Source organism: Saccopteryx bilineata, chromosome 4 (assembly GCF_036850765.1).
Source record: "Saccopteryx bilineata isolate mSacBil1 chromosome 4, mSacBil1_pri_phased_curated, whole genome shotgun sequence".
Taxonomy (NCBI): domain Eukaryota; kingdom Metazoa; phylum Chordata; class Mammalia; order Chiroptera; family Emballonuridae; genus Saccopteryx; species Saccopteryx bilineata.
The window spans coordinates 178,431,802-178,457,958 of NC_089493.1; the positions used below are offsets into that span (position 1 = coordinate 178,431,802).

A 26,157-nucleotide genomic window follows, 5' to 3' on the forward strand; every position below is an offset into this window, starting at 1 on the left:
GGTTCTGAAGGAACTGCCCATTTGTTGGGCCACTCAGTGGCTCGTAAAGAGAATGGACTGGTGGGGCAGGAAGCCATGCTGGTCGTCGAGCCCTTAACTCTGTTTCTATGGAAATATATGAGGGTGATTTTCATAATCTGCAGGCATACATGGAAGAAGCATTTCCCCTCTTTTTCTTTTTGCTATAGAAATGTGAGCCGGTGGTGTGGACATAAAAGTCTGCCCTACTAATATGATGAGCAGACAGCACGTTATGGCTTTTGTCTGCGAAACCATTAACACCTCTGTGCACGGCTCACTCTACCTCCTTTGGAAAGCAAGCATTTCTGAGTGAGAAGAATTCAGCCCCACCAAAAGAAAACCACTGTTGATCATTTCCTCCATCATCATTATCATCATCATCATCATCATCATCATCATCATCATCATCATGGCTCTCTGCTAGTTTCCTAGCTTTTTAGGGCACATCGCCATTTGAGTTTGATGGTTACGTGGTAGAACAGGCAGGCCAGGCGTTATTACACACATACTGCAAGTGAGAAAACCGAGGGGCAGAGAGGATGAGGGAAATGCTCAGCCTTCCGGAGCCCGCCTCTGAGCTTTCAGCAAGCCCAGTCACAGAATGTCGCGAGTGCTGGGCTCGTGCTGAGCGTCTGGGCCCCCTCGTGCCCCTTCAGTCTTCAGAGACCCCATGAGACAGGTGCTGTCTTCCTCCATTTTTTCAGCAAGGAAACTGAGACTCAGAGGTATCAGATGGCCTTTTCCAAGGTTATACTGCTAGTAGGTGACAAAAACAGGATTCGAACCTGGGCTCTCTGTCCCCGAGTGAGCACAGAGCTGAATGCTGCCGTTCTGATGCAACCTCTTGACCTCATCCCTCTCAGAATCAGCCAGCACCCAGCAGAGCACCATCCTGAGCCCAGATCCCCCCTGGAAGTGAGATCCCCCGAAAGGCTGTGGATGATTAGGAAGGGAGGCCCTTGTCTAACTCTGTCCCTGAAGAAGTTTCTTCTGCTTCATTGAGAATGCCCACGGAGCCTGTCACAGGCTGATCCGTCTCCATCCACCCCCCGAGGTTCTGATTCAGTGGGCCCGGGGCAGGGGAGCAGTAAAACACAGCCCAGGTGGCAGCTGCCAACCTGCTCTGACCCTGCCAGGCTCCCCATTCCAAGACTTAAACTTGACTTGTGACCCAAAGCCACCAGGCACCCCAGTACAGCCCACTGGCCCCTCGTGGCAGATCATGTGCCCCAGCAGCTCACTGGCACCCCCAGGGGAGAGCTCTGGGGCTTGGAGAGGTTAGTTATGTAGCCAACCCAGGGCCCCTATCTTAGGCATCAGGACTGAGATGAGACCTCTGGTTCATCTTGCTTAAGGCCTGTACCCTCCCTTCCTCTCCAGGATTCTCAAACTCAGGTGTTCAGAGAAATCACCCAGGGAACACATTTTAAATGCCAATAAACTACAGAATAGGGTTGTGCACTTAGCTGCCCCCCAGCCTGCCTCCCCTAATGGGCATCTCTTGGCTTCTTCAGACCGCATCGCTCGGAACCGCAAGACCATCGTGTGCCCGATGATTGATGTGATTGACCACGACGACTTCCGGTATGAGACCCAGGCCGGGGACGCCATGCGGGGCGCCTTTGACTGGGAGATGTACTACAAGCGGATCCCAATCCCTCCAGAGCTGCAGAAGGCTGACCCCAGTGATCCATTTGAGTAAGTACAAGTGACCCAGGCTGGTCCCAGTGCCTGACCTACTGACCCCCTGCGACACCCACTACTCAGGGTTGCTGCCTCCCTCAAAAGTCCAGTGGAGAGGTGCCAGGGCAGATGTCCCCAATCAGAAGCACTGCCCATCCCAGCTTGTCACAGAGCCTCAGCTCGTGGACCACCCAGCGCGGTTTCCACGCCCACCAGCCGGGGCTGAGCAGAGCTGGTCATGCTCTCTCCCTCAAGCCTGGCACCTACTTGTAATCCTCCTCCTCATCATCCTCATCGCCACCATCACTGAATGCTTTCTACGTGCCAGTCTGGAGAGCCCTGGGCCTCTCCAGCAGGTCAGACGTTGGTACTTCTCCTGACCTCCTTCCTGTATGTGCCACATGGTCAGACACTGCTGTCAGAGCCCTTCCTGTTCAACCCAGAGAGGAAACAACACTTGCCCAAGATGATACATAGTAGAGGCTGCTCCAGAAAAGGGAGTTTTCAAGGTCAACAGAACCCCTTTAATGGTTTGACCCTTTGCCACGAGCTGATTTATAGGCCCTGAGATGGGAAAGTTACGTAAGGCTGGGTCCCGGCGCCTTCACTTCCTCATTGCAGGGCGAGGAAAGGGCACCTTCCGGTCCCCAGGGGCCCCAGTCTCGTCACCTGATTATTGAAGGGGTTGACCCGGCCCCGGAGCAGTGACTCTCAACCCTGGGTGCCCAGTGGCAGCACATGCAGAGTTTATTAAGAAACAAAACAAAAACCCACCCAGGTCACCCTCAAACCAGTGACACCAGAGTCTGGGGGTGAGCTCTGGTCATTACTGTTTTCTGAAGCTCCCGGGTGATACTGGGGTGTGGCCCAGGTCCAGAGTCCCCAGCTCAGTGCTTCCTGGGGACTCTCTCTCCTTTGTGCGCTCTGATTCCTTACTGAGGTCTCTCTTCTGTGTTGCACTGGGACAAACCCCAGGGCAGAGGCCGCAAGAGGAGTCCTGGTCATCGTCTGCACACCTCCCCACGGTGCCAGTGGAACGAGCAATCTGTAGGCACAGCATGGTATCATGATGATTGGGCTTTGGGGGCAGACCCCAGTTTGAATCGCAGCCCATCCACTTCCTGCCTGTGTGCCCTTGAGCAGAGTGCATAGCGTTTCTGAATTTCAGATTCCTCCTTCTGCAAAGGCGGCTGGAATAGGGCTTTGTAAGAGCTGGAGATAATGTCAGTAAAGGGAGCGGCACACACCAGACACTCAGAACTGCGGTTATTATTATTGCTGAGCATGGCAGAAAATAGGCCTGGCTAGAGGAGAGGCCTCCTGCTGGAGTCAAAACCTCAAGCATCCAAAACACCTTAAGGCCAATAGCCTACCTGTTCTGAGGTGGCTCCTAATAAGGCAGCTCCTTGGCCCTCACCCCTGGCTGCCCCCCAGGCCAGTTTTCGTGTGCAGGGTCTTGGGTTTGATTTCTCAGGAAGCGTGGGGTCAGAAATGCTCTCGGTGCAGTCTGTTTCCAGCCCCAGCCAGAAACCCCCAACCCCGCAACCTTCCGAAGACAACGGAGAGGTGATACCCTTGACATATTATTATTATTATTATTATTTTTGTATTTTTCTAAAGCTGGAAACGGGGAGAGACAGTCAGACAGACTCCCACATGCGCCCGACCGGGATCCACCGGGCATGCCCACCAGGGGCGACGCTCTGCCCACCAGGGGGCGATGCTCTGCCCCTCCTGGGCGTCGCTCTGTTGCGACCAGAGCCACTTTAGTGCCTGGGGCAGAGGCCAAGGAGCCATCCCCAGCGCCCGGGCTATCTTTGCTCCAATGGAGCCTTGGCTGTGGGAGGGGAAGAGAGAGACAGAGAGGAAGGAGAGGGGGAGGGGTGGAGAAGCAGATGGGCGCTTCTCCTGTGTGCCCTGGCCAGGAATCAAACCCGGGACTTCTGCACGCCAGGCCGACGCTCTACCACTGAGCCAACCGGCCAGGGCCTACACATTATTTTCTTATAGTCCTGGATACTTAGAGAAATAATACTAGTGCCTGACCTGTGGTGGCGCAGTGGATAAAGTGTCAACCTGGAAACGCTGAGGTTGCCGGTTCAAAACCCTGGGCTTGCCTGGTCAAGGCACATATAGGAGTTGATGCTTTCTGCTCCTCCCCCCTTCTCTCTCTCTCTCTCTCTCTCCCCTCTGAATAAATAAAATCTTTATAAAAAAATTAAATAAATAAATAAAAATACTAGCAAGCTAAGGTAGGAGGTGTTGCTGTGGATTCATTGTATAGACAGGAGGCAGAATCAGAGCAGTTAAATTGCCGCTGTCCAGTAGAAATGTCATGCAAGCCACATAGGTGCTTTTAAATGTCCTGGTAGCCCCGTGAAGAAGGTAAAGAGAAGCAGGTAACGTTCATTTTGAGTAATATATTTCACCTTTGAAATTACGAATGAGATCTTTCCTGTTCTCTCGCTACACTAGGTCTTAGAAACCCAGCACAGCTCCATCCAGACTGGCCACGTTTCAGGTGCTCGGTGGCCACGTGTGGCCAGGGGCTGCCGGACTGGGCAGCACAGTTCAGTGGGGAAGTCCTTCATCTCAGGGCACACCGCAGGCTCAGGAGAGCTGCGGTTCAGTGAGGTTTCCCCATTTCTGATCCTCTGTCCTTTATACTGGTCACCTGCATCCCGACTGTCCCTTCCTAACAGGAGGCAGTGTACGGTGGCTGAGAGGGGTGTGGCATAGATTAGAGATTGAAATCCTGCTTAGCTGCTGTGGAGCCCTGAGCAAGTTACCTGTCTGTACCCTGGTTTCTACCTGCGTAGAGTGGGACAGTAATGATGGAGCCTATCTCAAGAGGTCTACCTGAGGAGTAGAGTCATTTTCTTAATGAGTCGGTTCAGTACAGCACCTGCCATATTCCAGCCCTCAGTAAATAGTCAAGGGAACCCCTTTTAAGGAGTCCCCTCCTGCGCTGTCAGGCTCATCTGCTGCAGGAGGCTTGCAGTGCACGTGGGTTAACTCAGTTCTCTCTAAAGCAGTCCACTGGCCATGAACTTGCAGTTCCCAAGGCCAGCAGGGGACGTGGAGGTCGCTGCTGGGGTGTTTTTTTGGTGTGAAGGTTTGGAGTTTTCCCACTGGAGCCGGACCAGGACATGGCTCCTCTGGGAGATTCTCACACAGCAAACGCCGGGAGCCCAGCCCAGATGCTGGCGCTGAGGGAGGCACGGTGGAGACTGGAGCAGGTCGCAGCAGGGGTCCCCCGTGGGCTTGCCACGATGCCATGTTGCCTTCTTGGCACCCCAAAATTTGTCTTCTCTGTGCCTTCCCTCCTGTTGTTTTCTCCTGGGTGCCTGCCCCTCCCCAGGTTCCCACTGCGAGTGCCACCCCTCTGCACATCCTTCCTGACTCTTGCCCCCACCTCCCTCCTCACCCCCAAAACCTGAAGTTGGGCACTCCCCACTTTCATGCTCCTACAGTGTTGCCTGCACCTCCCAGAGGCCCTCATTCCAGCCCACCTGTCCTCTGGGTCCTCCCGTCCTGAGGTAGCCGCCCCCCGCCCCCCCTCCTGGCATCCCCGGGAGTTCCCGTCCAGCTCTGACTTCCCTCCACAGTCTGCCACCCGGCTGGCGCTCGCGAGTAAAGTAAGGGGAGAATGGATGAGTGGAGCTCACCGCAGCCCAGTCTAACTGAGAGAGCACAGACCGTGGCTTCTGTAAACTCTCAGCAGGACAAATGTCTGTGCTGAACTAAGAATCCTCATGGGGCATGTCTGACAACACAGGTTCCTGGGCTCCATTCCCAGGGACTGTTCTGTGGGTCAGGGGTGAGGCCCAGGACTGTTTCATCTCTTAGACATTCCACAGCCTGGACAAGCTTGGGAAGACCTGATCGGACCATTCAGCTAGTGGGAGGGCTGGAGGGATGTGTACAGATACATACGATGCAGCCACAAGGCCCACGGGGAGAAAGCACTGTCATTTCATTTCACAAGTGTCCTTTGGTGTTAACCATGTGAAGAGGAGCCATGGGTCCACTTGGCTAAAATGTAGCATTTGTGAATCTGAAGTGTAGAAAGGGCCTTGGATTCCCTGCTAGGCCTGTGGGCTGTGTTCACGGAGCAGCAAGGGGCACCGTCTCGGGGGGACAGCAGTAACAGTGCACTCGGGACACGTGGCCCTCAGTTCCACATCTTCACACCACACTCCTCTTCCTTGACAGGTCTCCCGTGATGGCCGGCGGACTCTTCGCCGTGGACCGGAAGTGGTTCTGGGAGCTGGGCGGCTACGACCCAGGCCTGGAGATCTGGGGCGGGGAGCAGTATGAAATCTCGTTCAAGGTGAGCCAGCGCTCCAGAAGCCCCTTCTCCTTGGCACTGCCCCCTGTGCCTCTGTCCCTGCAGGCTGCCTGCCTCTTCTGTCTGAGCCTGGAAAGACTGGCGGCCTCAGGGCCTCTAAAGTGACAAGGTTACATTCTCTCTATTTGTGGGACTCGGGTTGATCTCAGGAGAAGAACAGGTCCCTCTGAGGGAAGGGTCTGCCATCTGCGCCTCTGTGGTCAGCCAGGGCCTGCTCTGTGGTCAGCAGGCACCTCTGGTGTGTCACATCCCCAGCTCCCGAGGGACGGCCAGCCGCGCCATTACTGGGCCGAGTCCTGTGATTGCACAGCTCTGAGTCAGGCACTAACTTTTAGTACAAAGGACAGTGTCACGCACAGCGGATACGACTTCAGGGCTGTGGCCAGATTGCCTGAGGCAGAGCTGAGCTGTGCCGCTTCCTACCAGTTGTGTTATTTTGGGCAAGGCCTCCCCACCTTACTGAGTCCCAGTTTCTACTTCCATAAAATGGGCCTAATGATACTTTAGTCCTCACATGGTTGCTGGGGACTGCATGTTCACACTGGTGTGTCATGCCTGGATTTCAGCCTGGTCACAGCCAGCGGGACCCTATGCCAAGCCCTTCCCACATGCTGGCTGGTATATTTAATCCTCACACCGAACCCAGCAGGTGGTGTCATTTTTATACCCACTGCACAGGGAGGCAAGTGGGGGTCCAACCAAGGCCCCACACAGTTGGAAGTAACAGAACCAGTACCTGAACCTGGGTTGGCCTGGCTGCGAAGCCCGCGCGTGGACCTGCCATGTTTTATAGGCGCCTGCAGGGACATGGGAGAAGCATGTGTACTGGAGAGGAAAACTAGCATGAGAGGTTGGCTGCAATCGCTCACCTTCTCTTCTCAGTTTTCACCTCCTTCTGGTGTTTTTCTTAATTTCCTGGAATATTCTGCAGCCTCCAGTGAAGCGACTTAATAGCAGTCTAAGTAAAAAAAAAAGCAAATTGGTTTCCTCTCCCAGCTAATCCTGATCCATTGGTAGGGGCTGCCCCAGTTAGATGTTCATACGTATTCTGGGGCTGCATCCAAACTTCCCAGAAAAACATTGGTGATGGATTAGTGATGTCTGCCATGGGTACAGGTTTGGTGAGTGATGGCATCTATGTCATTTACTTAGTATCCCCTAGCTTGTGCAATCTAGTTTTCCAAATGGCACATCCATATGCATGCAATGAAATCACACTCAAGGAATCGGGGGAGTTTTAACTTCACAGTTCCGTGATCATCAATTAAACAAACTGACGTATGAAGTTTGCTGCCAAGTTTGTTCCCAGAAATGGGCACATCTGTGTTTCGAGTTCTCACCAGAATGTAAACTTCATTAGGGTAAAGATCTTTGTGTGTTTCACTTACCACTATATCCCAAGTACTGGAAGGACTGTCTGACATAGAGAAGACACTTAGTAAATATTTGTTAGTTGATTACTCACAGCAAGTGCGACACTAGCCAGAACCAGCCCCCTCGGTCAAGAAGGCTCCGTTCAGAAACTCACGTTGTGTAGAATAGTGAATGGAGAAAGGTTTGCACAAAGGTATTCCTAAACCCAAAATGATTTTAGTCTGTGTATTTTTTAAAGCCCCATCTAATGATGCTCATCAGGCAATTATAGCACTACAAATGGCATTTTTCTCCACCCAGTTTATTTACAAAAGACTCGGTAATGAAGCCATTTTCAGAAGTCTCTCAGCTGAGGGGGGGGGGGGGGGTGAGGCTGGCTCCTGTCTCCATTTGATCCAATTACATCCTTCACTCTCGAGGGGAAAGCAGACGGTGTGAGGGGTGAGGAAGCTGCCGATCGGGGAAGAGAGACTTCCCCCTCTCCACGTCCTCTCCCGGCTTTGAGAGCAGGAGTCCCGGGTGCATAACGGCCCCTCTGCCAGCGCCTCGTCTGTGAGGCCCTGTGGGCAGCCTGCCACAGCGCCGAGGGGACAGGGAGCCCCCTCCTTTGCTGGTGATGCGACACTGAAATGCCAGGGCTTCTGCTTCAGCCAGAGCAGGGCATTGACCAAGAGTCCAGTTCCCTCTGATTCATCTCCGCTGAGGTCCCTTTTCCTCCTGATAACGGAGGAAAGAGACCAACCGGGCTGAAAGGCGGGGCGCATTTTCAGGAATTAAGATAAATTGATACATGCCATCAGCACCGATGGATGAATTCTTCATCTGTGATTCCAGGCTGGGCCGTCTATCCTGATGGGGACACCCCAGTAAAGATGCCCTAAAGGCTCTTAAGTTTCTAGGAGAATCATTGACCCGTCTTTTCCCTAGCTCGCTCTCTCTCTCAGCCCGCAGCGGTTTCTTTCCAGAAGACACGGCCACACTATCCAAGCCCTGCTTGGCAGTGAGCATCTTCCCCATTGCGGTGGTGGGATAAATCTCTCACTCCTGGTCTGGCCGACACCCAACTCCGTGCGCTGACCCCTGCTCATCTCTCCGCCCTCCCCCGTCCTCTTACCCCGTTGCGCTAGTCTGGACTCTTGGTCACAGGTGACCAAAATTCTACTCAACCTGACTGAAGCAAAAAACCCAGAACTGACTGGCCCACACAACTGAAATTCCAGGGTAGACCCCCCTGGTCTGGTGGACCCGGGACTGACTCATCTCACTCAGTCTCTGTCTTCCTCGGTGCCTTGGCTCTGCCTCCATGTGGGTTGGTGTCCTGCTCAGGCAGGCCTCCTCCCTGTGGGGACTCCAGCAGCCCATTGGAAAGAGAGTTTCTGCCCCCCAGTGTTCCTGTACAAGTCCCCAGGTTGTGTCTCAGTGGCCTGCGGGTCCCTTGCCTGTCCCTGAGCAACGTCCTCGTTGGTCAGCTGCAGTCCACATGTCCATCCTGGAACGAGGAAGATGGGCTGGCTCCCAAGGAGAGTCTGGCCACTGCATCCAGAAGGGGGGTCGACATGGAGCAAGGCGGACCGTCCATGTCCAGCTCCCCCAGCCGACAGCCGCTCACACACCACAGGCCACCTTTGGAAGCCCACACCGTTCACACCTGAAATGCCCTTCTGTAGGCTGGTCAGCCCACACTCATCCTTCAGGGCTCAGCTCATGCAGGTGACCTCCTCAGCCTTCCCCAAGCTCCCATGCTGGTTAGGGGCCACCCCAACATCACTTCCAGCATGGCTTCAAATACCTCGTGTTGACATGACCCAGGGGTTGGCTGTCTTCCCCAATGGACTCTGAGCTCCCTAGAGGCAGGGGGTGGGTCCTGTCCCGTCTCTCTACCCCAGTGTCTCGCCCATAATAGGTGTCTTTTTTTTTTTTTTTTTTTTTTTTTATTACAGAGACAGAGAGTGAGTCAGAGAGAGGGATAGACAGACAGGAACAGAGAGATGAGAAGCATCAATCATTAGTTTTTCATTGCGCGTTGCAACACCGTAGTTGTTCATTGATTGCCCTCTCACATGTGCCCTGACCACGGGCCTTCAGCAGGCTGAGTAAACCCTTGCTGGAACCAGCAACCTTGGGTTCAAGCTGGTGAGCCTCGCTCAAACCAGATGAGCCCGCACTCAAGCTGGCGACCTCAGGGTCTCGAACCCGGGTCCTTCCACATCCCAGTTCGATGCTCCATCCACTGCGCCACCGCCTGGTCAGGCCATAATAGGTGTCTTAAATCACTGTTAGTGGCATCAATTCCTGCCTGATAAAACTTCCTTCACCCTGCCCTTCCCAGTCTCCATCTTCGGGGAATGGTAGTGTGTTGGGAACGGCACTCGGTGAGAAGGCAGGTTACTGCCATCACATCCCAGATGGTGCTGATCTGTTTCCTCCCTCCCCCACGAGACAGAATGAAGTAAGATGCTGCAGGGAGAGCCTTTGACTTATACAGGCGTGAGGGTAGTTTGGAGTACAGGTGGCAGCGGCAGGGGACAGAAAGGGGACTGCACTGTGTCCCCGAGAGGCCAGGGTAGGTTATCGTCAAGTCTGAGATCCGGAAGAGAGGAAGGATCCCCAGGACCACATGGCTGAGCTGGCGTAAGAAAGATGTGGGCTTTGGGGTGATGCACGTGGATATCTCTTTTGTTAATGCCCAATTGGCAAAATCTGTTACATTTCACAGCAAGCACATTCTTTGACCTAAAATTCCATGCCCAGGTGTTTAAGATGCAGAGCATCAATGAACAGAGATTTAGGTACAAGCTATTTATTGAAGTGCTACTTACAATGGGGGAAGATTGAAAATGGCCCAAATGTACATCCCTGGGGGATGAATAAGGTAGAGCACAACCCAACAATGGAATGTTATACAGATGGGGACTTAGACGGTTTGACTTTTACTTTAAGATGGTGTGAACGCAGTAAGCATGTACTAGAAACCGTACTTCTTTGAAATGGGATCTTTCCTCGGGCTGGTGATATGCTGTACAATATTCTCCCGTGACGCTGGGCAGCAGAGAGCCACAGCTCCCCGAGAGCCGAGCCCATGGCCGTGAGAGTGTAATCACTGCTGGTGGCTCTGCCCAGCTGCAGGCCCATGCCAGCGTTCTGGGCGTGGTCAAGACAGGCAAGGCTAAGCTGTGATGTGCGGCATATCGGTCTCTGTTACATTGGATGCACTCATCATAAGTTCTTATCAACTCTGTAATAAAAAAGATAAAATAAAAATTTTATTTTAACTAAGAAGAAGGAAGAAATGTTGGTTTCTCAGCTCTCGGCCCATTCTCTCTGCTTGTTTATCTCAACACTTTGGGCCATTTGCAAGTTCAGAGCTAAGATTCCCACAGGGCAGGCCTACGGAGAAGGGGTTCCCCTGAGTGAGCCCCTGCAGGGTCGGCTCTGGGAGGCGGCAGCGTGGCCGGCGCCCTCGAAGGGATGGAAGTGGTCGGAGGTGGTCTGAGGGTCCCTTGGGCAGGCTCGCGAGAGCCAGGTGGTGATGGAAAACCTGGGAGGACCGGGAGGAGCCGTGTTCCATCTGAGAGGAAAACTCGTCACATCTGAGGCCCCAGAGGGAGTGGGGTTTGAACTGTCTGACACAGAGACCCTTAGCAAAAGCCAGACCTGTCCCAAACTGGGTAGATTTAAAAAAACAGAAACTCTCTTTTCTTTTTTTTCCATAAAACTCACAGCACCCTCAGGAAGATGGAGTGAGAATCGGGTGTGTGAAAGAAGGTAGGATGCAGCCCGCATTTGGTCACGGGTGACATTGAGACCTGAGGCCCTGAGCGGGTCGGTGACTAGGCCAGGGTCCCTTAGCGAGAAGGGAACAGGGCCAGAGCTAAATCCCAGACGTCCTGACTCAGGTAAGCCCCGTGCTCCCCTGCGGAGGGGCGGAGGAAAGGCAGGCCCAGCCGGTAGAGAGAGGTCAGTCACAGGTAGGGCTCGGAAGTCAGGACCAGCCCCAAGCGGGGGTGAGTGGCCGCCCACGAGGGAGGAATGGTTTCCGAAGGCCAGCCCGAGGGGCAGAAGGCAGCCTGGGGCCACCGTCCAGGCACCTGCTTAGCCAGGCCTTCCCTCCCGTTCACCCCTCTGCCAGCGCCCGGGACTCGGAGCAGCTGCACTGTCGCTGCCGGGAGTCGGTGCGCCTGCCCGCGCCGGGTTATCTGAGGATGCCTCATGCAGCGTCCTCCTCCAGGCCACGGGGGCCCAGCCTCTCCGAGAGCCATGTGCCGGGGACAGGGAAGGCGTTCAGCAAGCCGTTTGAGATTCCGCAAGTGTCTCTGCGGGAGCCGGTCTCCCACCAGCTCCTCTGGGAAGCTGACACCAAGGCCCGAGGGCCACCCTGCCACTGTCACTCCCTAATTAGCACACACCTGTCCCTTCTGCCTCCATCTTTCATCACCAGAAATGACAATAATAACTTCAGGGGTTTGTTGTAAAAACTAAACAGGATAAAAGATTTATTTGGCAGCAAAAAGGAGGTGCTTAGTGAGCGGCGGCTGCTCTTTCAGAGCCCTCGTGGGAGCGAGAGCAGCACAGGGTGGAGGGCGTGGGCTTCCTGATCCCATCACCTGGGCGTTGGTGCAGGTGTCATCCCCTAGGCGCTGGGTGACCGTGCCAGAGTGACCGACCTCTCTGGACATGACCTCTTCGTCTGTAAAAGGGGCATGGAATATCCCTTACTTCACAGTGTCGGTGTGAGCATCTTAGTCCAGCTGGGCCACGACCTTAGCTCAGTGCTTGGCACATAAGAAATGACCACTCGGTGGTAGCCGTTAACGGTGGTGGTGTGGCTGATGTGACCGGGCTGTAGGAAGGCCAGGGCGGAAAGGGCTTGGAGGCTGGCCACGCGGAGGCCAGAGACCCTGGCACCAGCCCAGCCCTGGAACGAACCCTCCATGAGACCTTGGACAGCTCACCTGCCCTTTCGCTGAACCTTCATCACCTGTCGACAAGGGCACTACTAACCCCAAACTCACGGGGATGTCTAGAGGCACAGTGTGAACCGGGAGGCGCCGTGATGTCGAGAGGGGTGTGCACTGGTTGTCAGAATGTGGCCCCCAGATTGGCAGCATCAGCAACTGTGGAAGGACAGAGAACATGGGGAGGTTGGTCAGCAGCTTGGCCAGCGGGTCCCTACACCGTCACCCAGCATTCAGGGCTCTGTGTCATGGAGGAGTCCTGATACCATGTGGAGTCATCAGGTCCACACTCTTGGCAGCCAGCCTCTATTCCGTTGCTTCCAGCAGGGTTTTAGAGCAAAGCTGACCGATGACTAGGCCCTGTGTGAGTGGATGGATGGACGGATGGATGGGCTCATTGTTTATGCTAAGATAAGCGTGTGTCCATCAGGGCAGAAAAGTGAGTGACTGCAGCTGGTTCTCGGCAACAGCCACACGTGGAGGCCGGGGGCCTGTAGAGGGTCAGTGGTGACCTGAACACATGGCAGAGGACCTTGATTTTGAGCCAAGGGTGACCCCTTTGTTTTGCAGGCAGTACAGGCACTGACAGGGGTTGCTGTGGAAGCCATGATCAGGTCAGGACCAGGCTTTAGGAAGATTAAACCAGGAAGGTGCCATCTTGGAGGCCCCAGGTCTGCCTCCTTCTGGGCACCCAGCCCGAATCCTTGCGGGCTCTGCTGCTCGTGAGCTCAGGGTCCTGGGGAAGGACTTCCCCTCGCTGGGCCTCGGTTTCCTCACATGTGACAAGTGGTGTGACAGTAACTCCCTCCGTGGGTGGTTATGAGCCTGCTCAAAACCTAAAGGATCCTGCAACTTGACTGAATTCATTTATTAAAGACCAAACAAAAAAAATCTAATGTAAGGCAAACACCTACTGCCATTTTTTGGTCAAGTTGACCAAACATCTAAGGATATTGTTAAACTAGTCAAATATTTAATTTATTAATTTAGATACTACACATGTGCTTAAAACCACATTATATAAAGTAATCTATTAATTTAGTAGGTTCAAATGATTTTTAAATATAGTAAAATTGTGGTTTCCTACTCGTTTCACCAACTGCGTCCAAGTAACCATTAAAAACAGCCAAGGCCCTGGCCGGTTGGCTCAGCGGTAGAGCGTCGGCCTGGCGTGCGGGGGACCCAGGTTCGATTCCCGGCCAGGGCACAATAGGAGAAGCGCCCATTTGCTTCTCCACCCCCCCCCTTCCTCTCTGTCTCTCTCTTCCCCTCCCGCAGCCAAGGCTCCATTGGAGCAAAGATGGCCCGGGCGCTGGGGATGGCTCCTTGGCCTCTGCCCCAGGTGCTAGAGTGGCTCTGGTCGCGGCAGAGTGACGGCCCGGAGGGGCAGAGCATCGCCCCCTGGTGGGCAGAGCGTGGCCCCTGGTGGGCGTGCCGGGTGGATCCCGGTCGGGCGCATGCGGGAGTCTGTCTGACTGTCTCTCCCCATTTCCAGCTTCAGAAAAATAAAAAAATAAAAAAAAAAAAGCCAAAACTAGCGTGAGTGGGGTCCTTCCTGCCATTAGGACCCCGAAACAGGATCGTGTTGTTCAGAACCAACTCTTCTATTCAAACTACTCTGAACTTCTGGAAGACATGACTCTAATGCCATTCCTTCTTTTCTGAGGGGAGCTGCGTGGCACATGTATAGTGCCCACCACCAGTGATGGCAGCTGGCACGTGCCCAGGTAGCAGACCGCTCCCAGCTCACTGTGCTCCAGAGGGACCCCCTTCCAGCCTCATTGCAACCCCAGGAGGCAGGCACAGCAATCCCGCCTGCTCTGCAGCTGAGGAAACGGGCTTCAGCCCACAGAGCCTGTGCAGGAGCTTGGGTGAGGCTTCAGTTCTGTCTGACTCCAGAACTGAGCTCCTAGCGGCGGCCCATGTTCCTCCCAAGCACGCAGGTCATGCGGACCCATCGGTGGTGATTGTTATCATCCATGTCCCCAGAGTGCAACTGAATCGGGTTTGAACTCCATCGGGGTCCTCAACCAAGATGCCAGTCTTCACGGGGCGGGTTGCCACCTTCTCCCCAGCGGGATGGCCGTCCCGTTCCTGGTCGGCCTCCAGGCCACCGATGTGTGGACAGGGAGAGGGTTCTCCCCAGCCCCTGCCCGCGCGTGCCTTCCTCCCCGGGGCCGGCCCTCCTCCGTCCCTCTCCCGCTCCGTGGTGTCCTCCTGATGCACATCACCGCCGGTCTCTTCCCTCCTCAGTCTGGGAGATAAGAGCAAGTAATTGTCTTTTATAGACGCTGTAATGAAGCCTGTCATCACACAAAAGAAGTTTGCTAATAAAATAAATCAAAGCAGCCATGAAAATGAATGGGGAGCAAGCTTCTACAATTAGATTTGTACTTGTCTAGTGGCATAGTGATTCCAAGGAGGAGACTGTTCCCGGGGGAGGGTGGTACCAAGCCCCGAGCCGACAGGCTGTGTGTGTGGAAGCTCCTTATGGTGAAACAGCAAGTCCCTGAGCGGGCGGGGCCGGGTGGGGAGAGGCAGAACGCTCCCAGCAGAGAGGGGCTACACAGTGCCATCTCGGTGGCCTGGGTTTGTGTCCGTCCAGATACGATGGGGGCCAGCCAAACACGATTTGGCTGCGCCCAGCACTGCGACTGCCCTTCTCTGCCACCGGCTGGACTCTTGTGCCCGTGTGTTACCTGGGGCAGAGTACGCCCTTGGGCACCTGGCCCCCAATGGTGCCCCATGAGTGTGCCCCCATTCCTGGCCCTGGCCCTCTCCTGGTCAGTTGCAGGTTCTTCCACCAGCTCAGTTAGAAAAATTACTTTCTCTCTTTGAGCCTCAGTTTCTCTGTTTGGGAAACAGGGCACTAGGACAAAAACTGTGGCACGGGGTCAAAGGGCAGATGCCAGAGAAGGAGAGAGCAGCCCCGGGCACGAGGTCCCACGGCTGCGTGAGGCGGCGCGGGGCTGGAGTGTGGCGGGTACTCACCATCCCCGAGCCGTGGTTTCTGTGGGTCTGGAGTGGCTGCTGCCTCAGCTGTGCAGGAAGTGGGGGCAGCCCTAAAGGTCCACGGGTACTGGGGGCCTGGGCCCTGAGCAGAACCATGGGGGCCTGGGCCCTGAGCAGAACCACGGGGGCCTGGGCCCTGAGCAGAACCATGGGGGCCTGGGCCCTGAGCAGAACCATGGGGGCCTGGGCCCTGAGCAGAACCATGAGGGCCTGGGCCATGAGCAGAACCACGGGGGCCTGGGCCCTGAGCAGAACCACAGGGGTCTGGGCCCTGAGCAGAACCTGGGGGCCTGGGCCCAGGACCGGCTGTGACCAGCTCCCCGGCCCAGGGCGAGTCACAGCACTATTCTCTGCCTCCGGCTTTTATCATGTCCCTGGGAGGAGCCCCCCAGACGTGGGGTCCTGCCGCGCCAGCAGTGAACACCGTGGGGGTGCTGACGGCTGTGGACGATGCATTCTGGGTGGCAGAGGGAGTTCTGAAGGGTTGGGTACGCCTCGCCCTGGGCCCTTCTCAAGCTGCGCGGTGCTCCCAGAGGAGTCGGGTTGGCACAGCTTCAGCTGAACAGGTGTGTCTGTCTCGCTCAAGGCAGTTCCCATCCTGATTCAGCCATCAGTGAATTGTGTCCAGGGCAGGGAAGCCGTGGAGTGAACCCGCTGTCCAAAGCCAGGACTCCTCTGGGCTCCAGACATCCCTCTCAGCCGGTCAAGGTCACCCTGGTCCCTCAGGAACCTTCAGGCTGATGGCCAGTGTGGTCAGGGCCAAAGAAACCCGAGGTCACAGCAAAGAAAAGGATTTGGAAATTGATCGTCTGTCTGCATTAAGGAAGGTTCCTTGCCAGGCAGAGCTGGAGACACAGCCTCGTTAGCTAATGTGAGTTTAATACGGAGTTGGGAGAGCTGGATGCCAGCCTATCCCGCTGCCCAGGAGACACTCAAAAATAGAGCCGGGTAAGGTGTCCCCCACCTGCTCAGCGACCCGCCTCCCAAAAGGCAGGGGCAGCCCAGCAGCGTCCTGCGCAATCACTTTGTATAAAAGAAGAGTTACTGTTATGGGATCCTGGCGCCTGATCAATATCTCCTGCTTTGAAAATAAACTTCTTGGCTTGGCCTTGACATTAATCTACCATCAGGAGCCCATTATCTCAAGACCAATGTTCTGTTCTATTGACTTACTCGATTTTTTTTTCTCCCCCAAGATCAGAATATAATTGCATTTCTCCAGGCAGCACTTCCGCTAATTGCAGCCCCAAACATGCATATCCCCTTGAGAAAGCCAGAGACAGGATACATCTGGGGTGGGATGGAGAGAGTGGCCCGCAGGAGGTCAAGGGAGACCGAGTACCCTCAGGTACGTGAGGCCGATGTCTTGATTTGGGCCCCTGAATTAATCAAGACATTAAACAACTCCCCGGTACCCCCTTAAGCGGTTCAAGCTGAAAAGGGCTCTTTTGCGCAGAATCGGTTAGTGTACGCATCCCCACTCCCGCTCCTCATTCCACACATGAGGACATGTGCTAACGAGATTAATTATGTCCCGAAACCATCTGTGTCCCACCGTCACCACAGCCTCCACTAACCGTCACTGAAACCATGAACCGCAAACCAAAGGAAGCCATGACTGCCTCATTCATATCTGCAGGAGTTTCCCAGGCCTGCCCTCCCCCAAGCCTGCCCCTGCTGGCCATTCAGCACTCCACAGGCACTCATCTTTGTGAAATAGAAATTGGATTATGTCATCTCCCTCACTGAAGACTTTCAGCGAAAACTCCCTATTCTGCCCTTAAAGACCTTTATGATTGTCCCCACCCACCTCTCTGCCCTCCCCTCCACTCACTTCTCTCTCTGCTCCATGCCTCTGGCTGGCTTTGTTCAGCAATTATGCCAAGCCTGGCCCTACCCCAGGGCCTTTGCATTTGCTCTTCTCTCCACCTGTTCTCACACACCTCAGATCTTTATGTTAACTTTTGCCTTAAGTCTTGCCTCAACTATTCCCTGCTAGATGAGGCTTTCCCTGATAGGGGCAGGTGATATAACAACCCATACATCCATACAGTGAGTCTACCCAGTGACCTCACTTTGGTTTTCTTATAGCACAGGTCACCGTATGAAACTGTCTCCCTGGCTTAGTTACCTACTGCCACAGGAAAAAATTACCCCCAGAACATAGCATCTTAAAACAGTAATAAACAGTCATTACCTGCAAGTTTGTGCGGTCCAGGGCTTTAGGAATGTCTTAGCAGGATCGTTCTGCCTGCATCTCTCTTGAAGTTGTAGTCAGCATGTCGGCCAGGGCTGCAGTCATCCGAAGGTTTGACTGGGGCTGGAGGATCAGCTTCTAAGGTGGCGCGTTCATGTGGCTGGCAAGTTAGCACTGTTAGCAGGAGGGCTCAACTCCCCACCACCTGGACCCAAAGCAAGTGATGAGGAAGCAAGGCGGAAGCCTTATCCCTTCTGCACTATCCTATTGGTTACCCGGATCAGTCCCCATGTGACCCGTTTGGGAGGGAACTACATAGGATGCAAACACCAGGAGGCTGCAATCACTGGGAGGGCCACCTTCAAGGCTGTACCACCCTCCCCCTGCCCCCCCCCCCCGCAAGAGCAGGAGTCCCGGCTGACTTACTCAATGCTGTGTGTGCCCAGCAGTGTTTGGCATGCAGCTGATACTCCATAAATATTGGTCAGATGTACGGATGGACCATCGTGGCGTGTGACACACTGCTGTGTCTTGTGCTAAGCACTTCACATGCAATTTCTCACCCCCAGGCCAAAGACATTAAACAACTCCCCGGTACCCCATTGAGCGGTACCCCATTTTCCCCATCTCTACAGATGAGGAAACTGAGCCTCAGGGGAGTTAGTACTCATATCAAAGTCACAAAGCTGTTAAGTGGCTGAGGTGGGATTTGAACTCAGGACTGCTGAGGAGGGTCTGTTTAACCCAGAGCCCTTGGTGGATGTGAGTCAACGTTATTGTACTTATTAAGAATTCTCAGATTGCTGTTAGACCAGTATGCAGTCAAACTCAGGAGCTCTTGGTGATACCGAATATGGAAGGAGAAGCATCTGGTCCCTCACTGCAGCCATCCCCAGCTGCATGGCTTAGCAAGCCAGACTGCAGAGAAGTCAGGGCAGGGGCCTGCTGCCACTGCTCAGGATGACCCAGAAGAGGTTCGATCACTGAGTCTCTCCCGCTGAGCTCCCCCTGCCACTGTAGACTTCTCAACGCAGCATGCACAGTTGTTTAGAGCTCAGACGCTGGCATCAGCTAAAGCTGAGTGTGGATTCTGGCTCCACCCCTTACCCTGTGACCTTACACAAGTGTCTAAGCTTCTCTGGGCCTCAGTTTCTTCATCTGTAAAAATGGAGCTCTATAACACATTACAGGTGTTCTGACGAGGCTTAAATGCAGTTGTGCATGTGATGCTTGCAGCATACTGTCTGGTGATGAGTAAGCACCCGATGCAGTCCCCTACCCTTTCCTGCTGTTACTGTGCTTTCCTCGTCCCTAGTTCAGTGAATGGGGCTTTAGTAACTGTCCACACGGATGCTTTCGATGACTGTACTGAGGAGGGGACGATGAATTGGAGGCCGAAATATCATCTTCTCTCTCCCTTCTCACCCTGCAGGTGTGGATGTGTGGGGGCCGCATGGAGGACATCCCCTGCTCCAGGGTGGGCCATATCTACAGGAAGTATGTGCCCTACAAAGTCCCCGCTGGCGTCAGCCTGGCTCGGGTAAGCTGGTGGCTCCCCTGAGGGTTGGGGAGCAGGGGTGGCCTGGGCCCAATTAGCAGAGCCAGAGACACTCGGAGGCACCCAGAACCGCAGGCCAAACGATCCCTAGGTGTGCTCCCCACCACTCTGCAGGTGAAATCCAGTGTAAAAGAACTTAACTTAAAGCCCTGTTTACCCTCTTCCTATCTGTGTGGCCTGGGGAGGGTTGCTTAACTCCTCTGAGCTTGTGTTTCTGCCTTTGCTTAAGGGAAGCTAGTCTTTCCCAGCGCTTAGCATTGGCAGGAGAGTTGAGGAGAATGCAGTTTCCCGAAGTGTGACGGACAAGATGATTTGAGATGGTAGACATGGGAACATTTTTATTTACATGCGTTTACATTAATGTGGGTTAGAAATCAGCATGTATCCGGGCAGCAAACCTGTGCTCTGACAGACATCCTGTCTTAGGATGAAGCGAACGCAGACGCAGAATTCGACCGAGGCTGACTTAACGAAACGCGTTAGATAAATATTAATGCAGGCCGAGCGGCGTGTTTGGGAAAGCCCGAGACAGGGTTCTTACAGTTCCTGGCACAGGCGCCGTTAATAAATGTCAGCGTCGCTCGGCTCTCTCCACCCCCTCCCCACTTTTATTGCCAAAAATTCGCTGTCAAACTATTTTATGCCTCCAAATGGTTGGCATTAATCATTGCTGGAATTAAATTGGCCACTGGCTACAGATGGAAATCTGTTAGCAGATGTTTGTTTATTTGTTTTTGTTTATTTTGTTTTGTTTTGTTTTGTTTTATTGGGGGGTATTATATGAATGATATTTCACTGAACTTTTTTTTTTTACCATTTTTATCACTAAACTTCAATAATAAATTTAAAATATTAAGTATCCAAAAAAAAAAAAAAATCAGAGGAACCACAAAAGAAAACCAAAGAGAAGGAAGTGTCCCCAGAGGGGAAAGAGGGTGGCAGGGAGGTTTGGGGGAAGCTGGAAGGTCACCAGCACAGCTTTGCTCATGGGGACACCCCGCCCCATCCTCCACCAGCGCGACAGCTCCCGCTCTGTAAGCCTGTGTGGCATCAGCCTCCTCTGCCCAGGCCTCTGCCTCTGCTTCCCTTACCACGTGACAATCGATGACATACAGGGTTGTAGCCCCTGGGTCCTGGAAGAGCCCCTGTCCTGCGATTCACAAGAAGACATATTCTAGAGGCAGTGGGTCTCCCTGCCTGAGGAGCTGGGCTTCATCTGAGGATGAGGATGTCTCCGGGAGGCAGCTTGTTACGGGGCTATGGGGCTGGCGTTGCTAGAAAAAAAGAGCCGGCAGTGCCCTCTAGTGGTTGAAGATTGCAACAACAGCCACACTAGCCACCTGCGCTTTGGACAGCTCCATCCAACGCGGGGGCGGGTTCTAGATCCAACAGGAGAGGCAGAAATCACGATTCATCTGAAATATTATTTGCAATGTCAGAGAAGGTGTCAGGCAGGAAAACAGCATGAAGTCGCTCAGTAAGCCAAGACCAGCTCTTCCCGCTGTTTGGTATGGTGGGACTGTGGAGACACCTTTGACAAAGCGTCCTTTCCCTATCCAGAGCTGTCATTTATGAGTCTGCCTGGTAACGAAGCACTACCACCTCCCGTTTATGGTACCATAGGTGTATTCCGTGGGTAACAGCTAACTGTAGTAACACATAAACACTTCTGTGAGCTAGGCATCCCACAAAGCATCGTACATACTTACTTCACATAATTCTCACTTGTTTTTAATCCCCATTTTAGAGATAAGGAAAGTAAAAAACAGACATTAAGTACTGAGAGCCAGAATTCTAACCCACTTAAAGCTGACTAGATGCCAGGGACAGAGCATTTGTCCCTTTAAATAGTGAGTACTAATGTTGGGACCAGTATTTATGTCAGCACCTACATTAGGAAGAGTGTGGGAAGTTTATTTCAATGCCTTCTCTGAATTCTGTGTTGATACATTTTAACTTCCTTTCTGTCCGTGCGGTACCAGTCTCCTGTGCGGTTAAACCAGTTAACAGTATGAGCGGTGCCCCGTGTAACTTTGCAGGACTACCGAGCTGCCTGATATAAGCTCCCCTGACGTCGGTCTTAGTGTCTACCCTCATTTAGTAGTCAATAAGATTTTAAATGTCCGCTCTGTGTTTTAACAACCGGTTCCTTTTAGAGCATTATCTCTGAGAACGTCATTTGGATAGATTTGAGGAGAGGTACTCCCGAAGCCCCCAGAGGGCCCGATAAACAAAGTGTCTGTACAGTTGTGCCAACTCCCAAAGGGCAAGCGGCCAGACTGCAGAGAGTGGCAGTGTGGGGTGGAGGGGGCACGCTCCGCCAGCTCACTTGCTTCCAGAACGAGCAGCCTGTCTTAGCTGGCTCACTGAACTGGCTGAAGTCCATATCTCTCTGCCTCTGGGAAAGGGTCGTAGGGAAGGCAGCATAGAAGCTCACTCAAACTTAGCAAAACAAAACTGGAGACGTACTCCAAGAATCAGGCAAACCTCTGAAATCCAGGCACAAGAAGAGCAGGACTGGGACCCATAAGTAGGGAGGTGTTGGGAGGAAGGATAAGAGGACCGACTGCACAGCCACTAAAATCCCAGGGTGGTCCTTTTCATGGTCCTAGCATGGGCAGATGTAAGAGAAACGGACGTGAAGGCCTTTACTTTGGTCCAGACGGGCAACTTACAAAACTGCACAATCTGGGAGAAATAGTTTATAAAGTCATGTCTGGAAAATGCCATATTCATTAAACCAGTAGTTTAAATATCAACTAAAGTTAAAATATTATGGGTTTTTATCCTTTGAGAATAACACTGGTGAGTTTTGGCACCTTTCCTTGGTCAGATGGGCTGCTCTTACCTGTGGCTTGAGCGAGTTAGACAGTGAGCCAAAGGCCCCGGGGAGGGGCGGCCTGAGAAAAGAAGAGTTCGGGCTCTTCGGGCCTTCAGCTTTTTAATTAAACCCAGCCCTTGCCGCTCAGGGGACTTCTGGGCAGAGCACCATCCCTGTTAGGAGCACCCAGGAAGAAGGAGGCTGTGGCAAGGAAATGCCTTAGTTTCCTAGTCCGAACTCAGAACCAATACAATTGAGGAGCCGGTGAATTCTGTCTTCGGTCCCAGTGTCTCTCTCCTGCTAGCTTCTGTCCTCCTCAATCAGGAGTCACCAAACTGTTTTTGTGTGGCCTGTGAGCTAAGAATTATTTTTACATTTTTTATTTTATTTTTTTTATTGGTTGATTTTAGGGAGGAGAAAAACATCAATTTGTTGTTCCACTCGTTTATGCATTCATTGGTTGATTCCTATATGTGCCCCGACTAGGGATCAAACCCCCAACCTTGGCGTATCAGGACAACACCCTAACCCACAGAGCAACCCAGCCAGGGCCTGGTTTTTACATTTTTAAATAGTTGTGAGTGAGGGGCCAAAAAAGATTATTTTGTGACACATGAAAATGAAATTTTAATGACCATAAAGTTTTATTGGAATGAAGCCACACGCATTCATTTACATAGCGCTGCTTTCCAGCACCATCAGCAGAGTTGAGATCATATGGTCTGCAAAGCCTAAAATATTTACTATCTGGCCCTTTACAGAAAACATTTGCCAACCCCTCCCCCCTTACCTCTGCCTCTAGAGTGGTCATTTACACTGAGGTGTGAATGACTGATCACAGCCTAAGTGCTGACTCCCTTTTACCCTTCATAGGAACATTTGGATGCAGTAGGAGAAAAATTTTTATGATGATAAAGATAAAGCCTGGAGATTTAAATGTGTGTGTTGGGGGTGGGGGGAATTCTGGCAACAGCCAGGGGTTAGAGGGAGATGTTTCGAAGCAGGGAACTGCCCCTGAACCCTGAAGCTGCGTCATCCAAAGTCAGGTGGCAGGTTCTCGGCAAGCGATGTCTACAGTGCAGAATTCACTTTTCCTCTGTCTCCAAGTCTGCTCACAAACAGGGTATTTCCTCACCTGCCGCCTCTACACGCCAATAATGTGGCTGTCATTTTCCCATTAATTATCCCTGTGCTTCATAATAAAAGTAGCAGCAACTATACCAACTCAGAAAAGTATTTAAAATTCTAGCTGCTGATGGAATTCTACCTTTGAGTGCGAGTTATGATTTGTTTTTACCGTGCAACTTGATGAGCACTCTTAGTTGAGAATGACAGAAACCCCACTTGAATCAGCTTAAGCAGAAAGGGAATTTCTTGGCTCCTGTAAATGGCAAGTCCCGAGGTGGCTGAGGTGGTCCAGGATGGCGTCCGGTACCAAAAGGGGTGTGTTCCTCCCTCCAGCCCTCAGCTCCCCTTCGTTGGGGGTGGATTTCGGCCTTGGACAGGCTTTCCACATAGCCCGGCTACACCGGCTGGCATGTTACCCATCAGAGCTTACCCAGCGATCTGAGCAGAGGCACAGCAATTCTTCCCCCAAGTTCCCGCAAAAAGTCCGGAGCCAGTAAAAGTCTGTTGGTTCTAATTGGCTTAACTTAGACCACGTGCTCGCTGCTGACCAATCCGTGCCAGGGGCTGTCTGCAGACGCGTTCTCAGGGCTGAGTCCTGGGCCACGTGGGATAGCCTGAGGCCCGGGTGGGTCCCCAAAGGAAAACCAGAGGGAAGCTGTCACTAGAAAAAGGGGGGATGGCAGATGGGTAGGCAAAACAGCAGCCTGTTATTCAACCATAAGTTGTGGAGTCCTTATAACACATAAGTAATAGACACATAGAGGCTTAAAAACATGCTGCGGCTAGGGTCACTGATGCAACGGCAGGTGAGAAAGGCTGATCTCAACCTCCAGAGCCCATGGCACCTCGCGCCCAGGCCCGGCCCCGCGGAGAGCCCGAGCCTTGTACCTTCCATGTCGCCCTCCAGAACCTGAAGCGAGTGGCGGAAGTGTGGATGGACGAGTACGCGGAGCACATCTACCAGCGCCGGCCCGAGTACCGCCACCTCTCTGCCGGTGATGTCGCCGCCCAGAAGAAGCTCCGCAGCTCCCTCAACTGCAAGAGTTTCAAGTGGTTTATGACCCAGATCGCCTGGGACCTGCCCAAGTTCTACCCGCCCGTGGAGCCCCCGGCCGCAGCGTGGGGGGAGGTGAGTCTGGAGGCGGGGGCCAGCTGCAGTATTGGAGCTCAGTGCAGAGCGCACTGCGGACCCGAGTCTCAAGACAGGAAAAAGTGTCGGTGAAGGTATAAATTATAAAACTTTTTCTCCTCTTTCCCGGTCTCTTACAGCCTTGTTGAGGGTGGGGGGCACTTTGAGGGGAGGGTTGTAGGGGGGGGTCTATTCAATGACCTAAGTAGAAAAAAATAAAACTTTGATTAGCATCAATTTGACCACTCGCCTTTATAGTATCACTGCTGGTTTTAAATGCTCATAGAAGCGCATTTAACTCGTGGGTAGGCTCGGTGACATTTCACTGTTTGTATTTCACACCTTGTGCACGCATGTGCACTCCTTTACCAAAGCAGTGGAAACACTACACAAAATGAAGCAATCTGGTTTTATTTCACTGACGGATAAACACGGTCTACCTTGGGCTTACTGGTGAGCAAGGAAAAGCCGAAGGAAAAGGAACAGTGACCCTGTACTTCCCTTTCCTCCTGGGCTGTAATCTGCTGCTTACATGACGGGCTATTGCAGGGAAGTAACGCCGGGAAGAACGGGTGAGATCGAGCTCCTGGGTTCATCCTGTGTTTTAGAATGCCGTTCAGCCAAAGCCAGTTCTGGTTGGAAAGGAGAGCATGGCCGCTTGGACCTGCCAGCACCCCCACCTAGTCCTAGACAGACTGCGCATGCTTGCTGTGAGCCTTGCTGAGCTCCCCCGCCTGTGGGACCCAAAGCTCTGGGCACCGCAGACGCTGTAGCAAGCGCCGCAGAAAGGAACGTGGGTGCTGGTAGAGCGTTTACTTCCTCTGCTCACAGGCCTGCTAATTGTCCCATCAGATTTCACTTACAAGTTCAAAGATAAATTGTTAAAGTTTTTAACACAGAGACAGCAGAGCTTTAATCCAGCACAGGCCCTTCTGAGGGAGGGAGCCTGGGCAAGTGCTCATGTCACATGCCCTTGAAGCCAGTCCTGCTGGAGGAGGCGGACAGTCTTAGCAGGGGGACAAGCCTGTCAATCAGAGGCTCCTCGCTCCTGGGTGCCTACACTCAGAGGACCCGCTCCCTCCTGGTACATGGTCATAGGGGCTGGGGAGAAGGGTCAAATTCTCTGAGTGGGGCCGGGAGTCCTCCTTTACCACCTGCTCAGCCCCAGGCCCCACCCGCCCCAAGACTGCATGCTCTCAGACAGCAGGATTGAGAGGTGTACCTCTGTAGACAGAGCATGACTTTACTGAGGGGCTCAGGGCACTGCCACCAGCACCGGGAAGGCTTTGTTAGGACAGTGCAGAGCTCAACCCATCTGATGTTTCAGTTTCCTCCTCCACCCCCACAGGGGCCCCAGAGAGTATCTTTTTTTATATATATACTAATTGATTGATTTGAGCAAGAAAGAGACATCAATTTGTTTTTCCATTTATTTATGCACTCCTTAGTTGATTCTTGTATGTGCCCTGACTGGGGATCAAACCCACAACCTTGGCGTATACGGATGACGCTACGTATAACCAACTGCACTACCTGGCCAGAGGGTGTCTTGAGGTATGTGACTAATCTACTCTCCCTCTTTCTTGTCCAGATTCGCAATGTGGGCACAGGGCTGTGTGCAGACACGAAGCACGGGGCCCTGGGTTCCCTCCTGAGGCTGGAGAGCTGCGTGCGGGGCCGTGGGGAGGCCGCCTGGAACAACATGCAGGTAAGGGCCCCTCCCGGGCCTGGCAGCCAGGTCCTCTGTGCTCGCGTGGTCAGGACTGGGACAGGCCACGGTCAGTGCTGAGTGACAAAAGCTAGCCCAGGGGACGAGTTATAAAAGCTTCCTGAACACCCTTGGGAGGAGGAATCCTTCACTTGGCAGTAAACCCACCCATGGGGACCATTGGTTACAATTCTGGAAACAGAACCCAAATGGCCTTCCA

The 26,157-nt window shown here is 53.2% G+C and overlaps 1 protein-coding gene across 1 annotated transcript in view; it reads left to right on the top strand.

The window, feature by feature from the left end:
- The window catches only part of GALNT10 (polypeptide N-acetylgalactosaminyltransferase 10), a 201,006-nt gene that overhangs the window by 168,965 nt on the left and 5,884 nt on the right, over positions 1-26,157 (top strand). The window contains exons 6-10 of the mRNA XM_066273080.1: positions 1,536-1,719; positions 5,920-6,037; positions 19,026-19,133; positions 24,008-24,229; positions 25,821-25,937. Coding sequence (XP_066129177.1) covers positions 1,536-1,719; positions 5,920-6,037; positions 19,026-19,133; positions 24,008-24,229; positions 25,821-25,937 — 749 coding nt within the window. The remainder of the gene's footprint in view (positions 1-1,535; positions 1,720-5,919; positions 6,038-19,025; positions 19,134-24,007; positions 24,230-25,820; positions 25,938-26,157) is intronic.